Source organism: Cibotium barometz, chromosome 15 (assembly GCF_041138505.1).
Source record: "Cibotium barometz isolate CiBa-2024 chromosome 15, ASM4113850v1, whole genome shotgun sequence".
Classification (NCBI taxonomy): Eukaryota; Viridiplantae; Streptophyta; class Polypodiopsida; order Cyatheales; family Cibotiaceae; genus Cibotium; species Cibotium barometz.
Genome location: NC_141060.1, coordinates 29,807,557 through 29,810,377, shown reverse-complemented (window position 1 = coordinate 29,810,377; position 2,821 = coordinate 29,807,557). Strand labels below are relative to the sequence as shown.

The 2,821-nt window shown below is 43.4% G+C and overlaps 1 protein-coding gene across 1 annotated transcript; it reads left to right on the top strand.

Moving 5' to 3' along the window:
• Positions 1-914: 914 nt before the first annotated feature.
• On the top strand, positions 915-1,292 carry LOC147631161 (uncharacterized). The gene has a single exon (XM_086809154.1). It carries the CDS (start codon positions 915-917, stop codon positions 1,290-1,292), a length of 378 nt encoding a protein of 125 aa, XP_086665280.1.
• The last annotated feature ends 1,529 nt before the right edge of the window (positions 1,293-2,821 follow it).

Here is a 2,821-nt window from a genome sequence, read left to right as displayed (position 1 = left end):
CAGATCATTACCCCGTGATATTAGTGTTGGATAACCATGACAAAAAGGTCTCTAATCAATGGTTCCACATGGATCCTGCCCTGTTCAAAATGCCTATTATTCAAGAGGAAGTCAAAAGAATCTGGACTGAATTCTTCAGCTATGGCATTACCCCGACGAGGGCTTGGAGTCTGGCCATCAAATCTACCCAAGCTCTTTTGATTTGCATTAGGAAAGAGGTAACCAAAATCAGGAAAAACAGAAGAGATCTGCTATATCTAAGACTAAAAGAACTGGAAATGGCAGCTAATAAGGAAGATGGGGCTATTCAAGAAGCTATTCTTGGTACTAGGGCTAAAATTAGGAGAAAAGAGGAGGTAACCCAGAAGCAAGCCCTTCTTTTCTTTAAAGATTGGTGGGCTGGGAAAGCTGACCTTCCCACTCCCGAGATGTTCAAAATGCTAAAAGACAAACAATGTAAGGATGCAATCCCTACATTGCATGATCCTAACTATTTGGATAATGCCTCTGAGGAAGGGAATAGATCAAGAGTCTTCTAGTACTTTAACAACATATTTAGTAAAGGGGGAGGGGTGACTAATGTGACCAACTCAAATGCATTGCTCTCATTGGGCAGGCCAGGAAGCCAACCATACCTGACACACTTGCTAAAGAGCTAGAAAACAATATCTCCAAAGAAGAGATTGGCAAGGCCATAGACTGCCTAAAGGTGAGGAAAAGCCCAGGGATAGATGGCATGGCTATTGAATTCTACAAGATGTTCAAGGATCTATTGCTGTCTCCCTTACTGGCGGTGTGGTAGGAGGCTGTCTCTTTTTGGGCATTGCCTCGCCCGAACAATGAAGGGTGGATAAAACTTATCCACCCATAAGAAAGGGGAGAAGAATGACTTGAGCAATTGGAGATCGATTACCATGTTAAACTGTGCCTACAAAATATTTGCCAAGGCCCTAGCGGTGAGACTATCCAGTCATCTAAAGAATTGGATCAGAAGGGCTTCATCAAAGGAATTGGATCAGACAGGATCAGAAGGGCTTCATCAAAGGAAGGTACATTCTGGATGCCATTATCATATTGTGGGAGGGTATGGAGTATGCAGAAGATCGGAACAGGACTACATCTTCTTCAAAATTGACTTTGATAAAGCCTATGATAGGCTCGGTTGGCATTATGTTCTAGAATCCCTTAAACACATGGGTGCAGGTCAGCACTTCATCCAGATGGTGAGTACTCTTTTTGGGAATGCCATGGCTACGGTGAACGTCAATGGTGTGCTCTCTGACGCATTCTGACGCTTTCTCTTTGACCAAATCTATCAGACAAGGCTGCCCTCTATAGCACCCCTCCTCTATGCTATTGATGTAGATGGTCTGAACTGGCTGATTAAAGATAGGATGGACAAAGGGGAAATGAATGGTATCTCTCTTCCCAACAATAAACAACTATGCACCCAAATGTTTGCTGATGATACTAATGCCATGGTTGCCAATACTAATGTTTGCTGATGATACTAATGCCATGGTTGCCAATACTGAGCTAAGCATTAAGTGCTTTTGGGAGTGCTTGGACATTTACTGCAGGGCTTCTGGCTCAGTCATTAACCATAAAAAATAGGTATCAGGACCCTTATTGACAAGCCTCCTGACTGGCTGATTCAAGCTGGCTGTAAAGTCCTAGAAGAGGGACTAATTTTCAGATTATTGGGCATTCCCATGGGATTCAAGGTCACCCTTAAGCAAATATGCATGTGGGTTCTAAACAAGGTGGAAGAGAAACTTACCAGATGGCAGAAAATGCATCTAAACCTGGGGGTAGAAAGATGGTAATCAACCACTTCATTATCCCTTCTATCATCTACTTTCTTAGCTGCTGAAGACCGCTAGACTCTGATCTATTGCAATTCATAAGGCTATACAAGAACTATCTATGGGGAGGGGACCCTTGGATTAGGAAAATCCCTAAAGTCAGGTGGGAATGGTGCTGTTTGGAAACAGGTAAAGGGAGCCTTGGAAATCAAAGATGTGTCCAATCTGGCTAATAGAATGGCTGCCAAGTGGGTGCTGAGAAGCTTTCTCTACCCCTCTGAAGACTGGGCCACTTGGTTGATCACTAGAAATCTAGAACAATTCGAGCTCAAACAATTCCCCAAGTGGAAGAAGCTCCTCCCGCTCACAATTATGGCTAGCAAATACTTGGTGAAACCGGTTGGCAGCAGCAGCCAATTGGTCCATTCGCTTTGGTCCACTTGGAATGCTATCAATACTGACCTTATCATGTCTAAGAAGCCTAGTTACACATGGGGTTTACATGGGAGAGACTCGATCTGGTGGCCAAGCATTCCCCTCCCCCCAATTGATAATGCCCAAGCTGAAGCGGCGTTAAGAATGCACAGGAAAGGAATCTGCTATTGGTGGGATATTTGGGATAGAGACTTCAATTCTTGGATGTCCAGAGCTGATCTGATCTGAGATTATAATGTCTCATATGCAGAATTAGACCTTATTGGGGGTAAGAATCAGATTATGGCACCAATCGGACACCTAGCTACTTTCGATCAAAGATATGCCAGTGCACAAAGCTTTCCAATGGAAGAATAAAAAAGGACTTCTCCCTATTCCCCCCAACAGAGGACTGATCCTATCCATTGCACTCTAAACAAGAGATGGGGAATCCTTCTGGACAGATTGCAATGGTATTTTCTATTTGATAAGCTATGGAATAAGTACGTGGAACCAAAAAAAGCGTGCCTTCCTTGGTTGGTTATGTTCAAAGCTATTTGGACCCAACTTAAAGCCTTTAGACTTAACATAGGGGATGGGAA

Bases quoted from the DNA above. Each gene is read 5' to 3' on its own strand.
- LOC147631161 (XM_086809154.1), top strand. From the start codon at position 915: ATGTTAAACTGTGCCTACAAAATATTTGCCAAGGCCCTAGCGGTGAGA.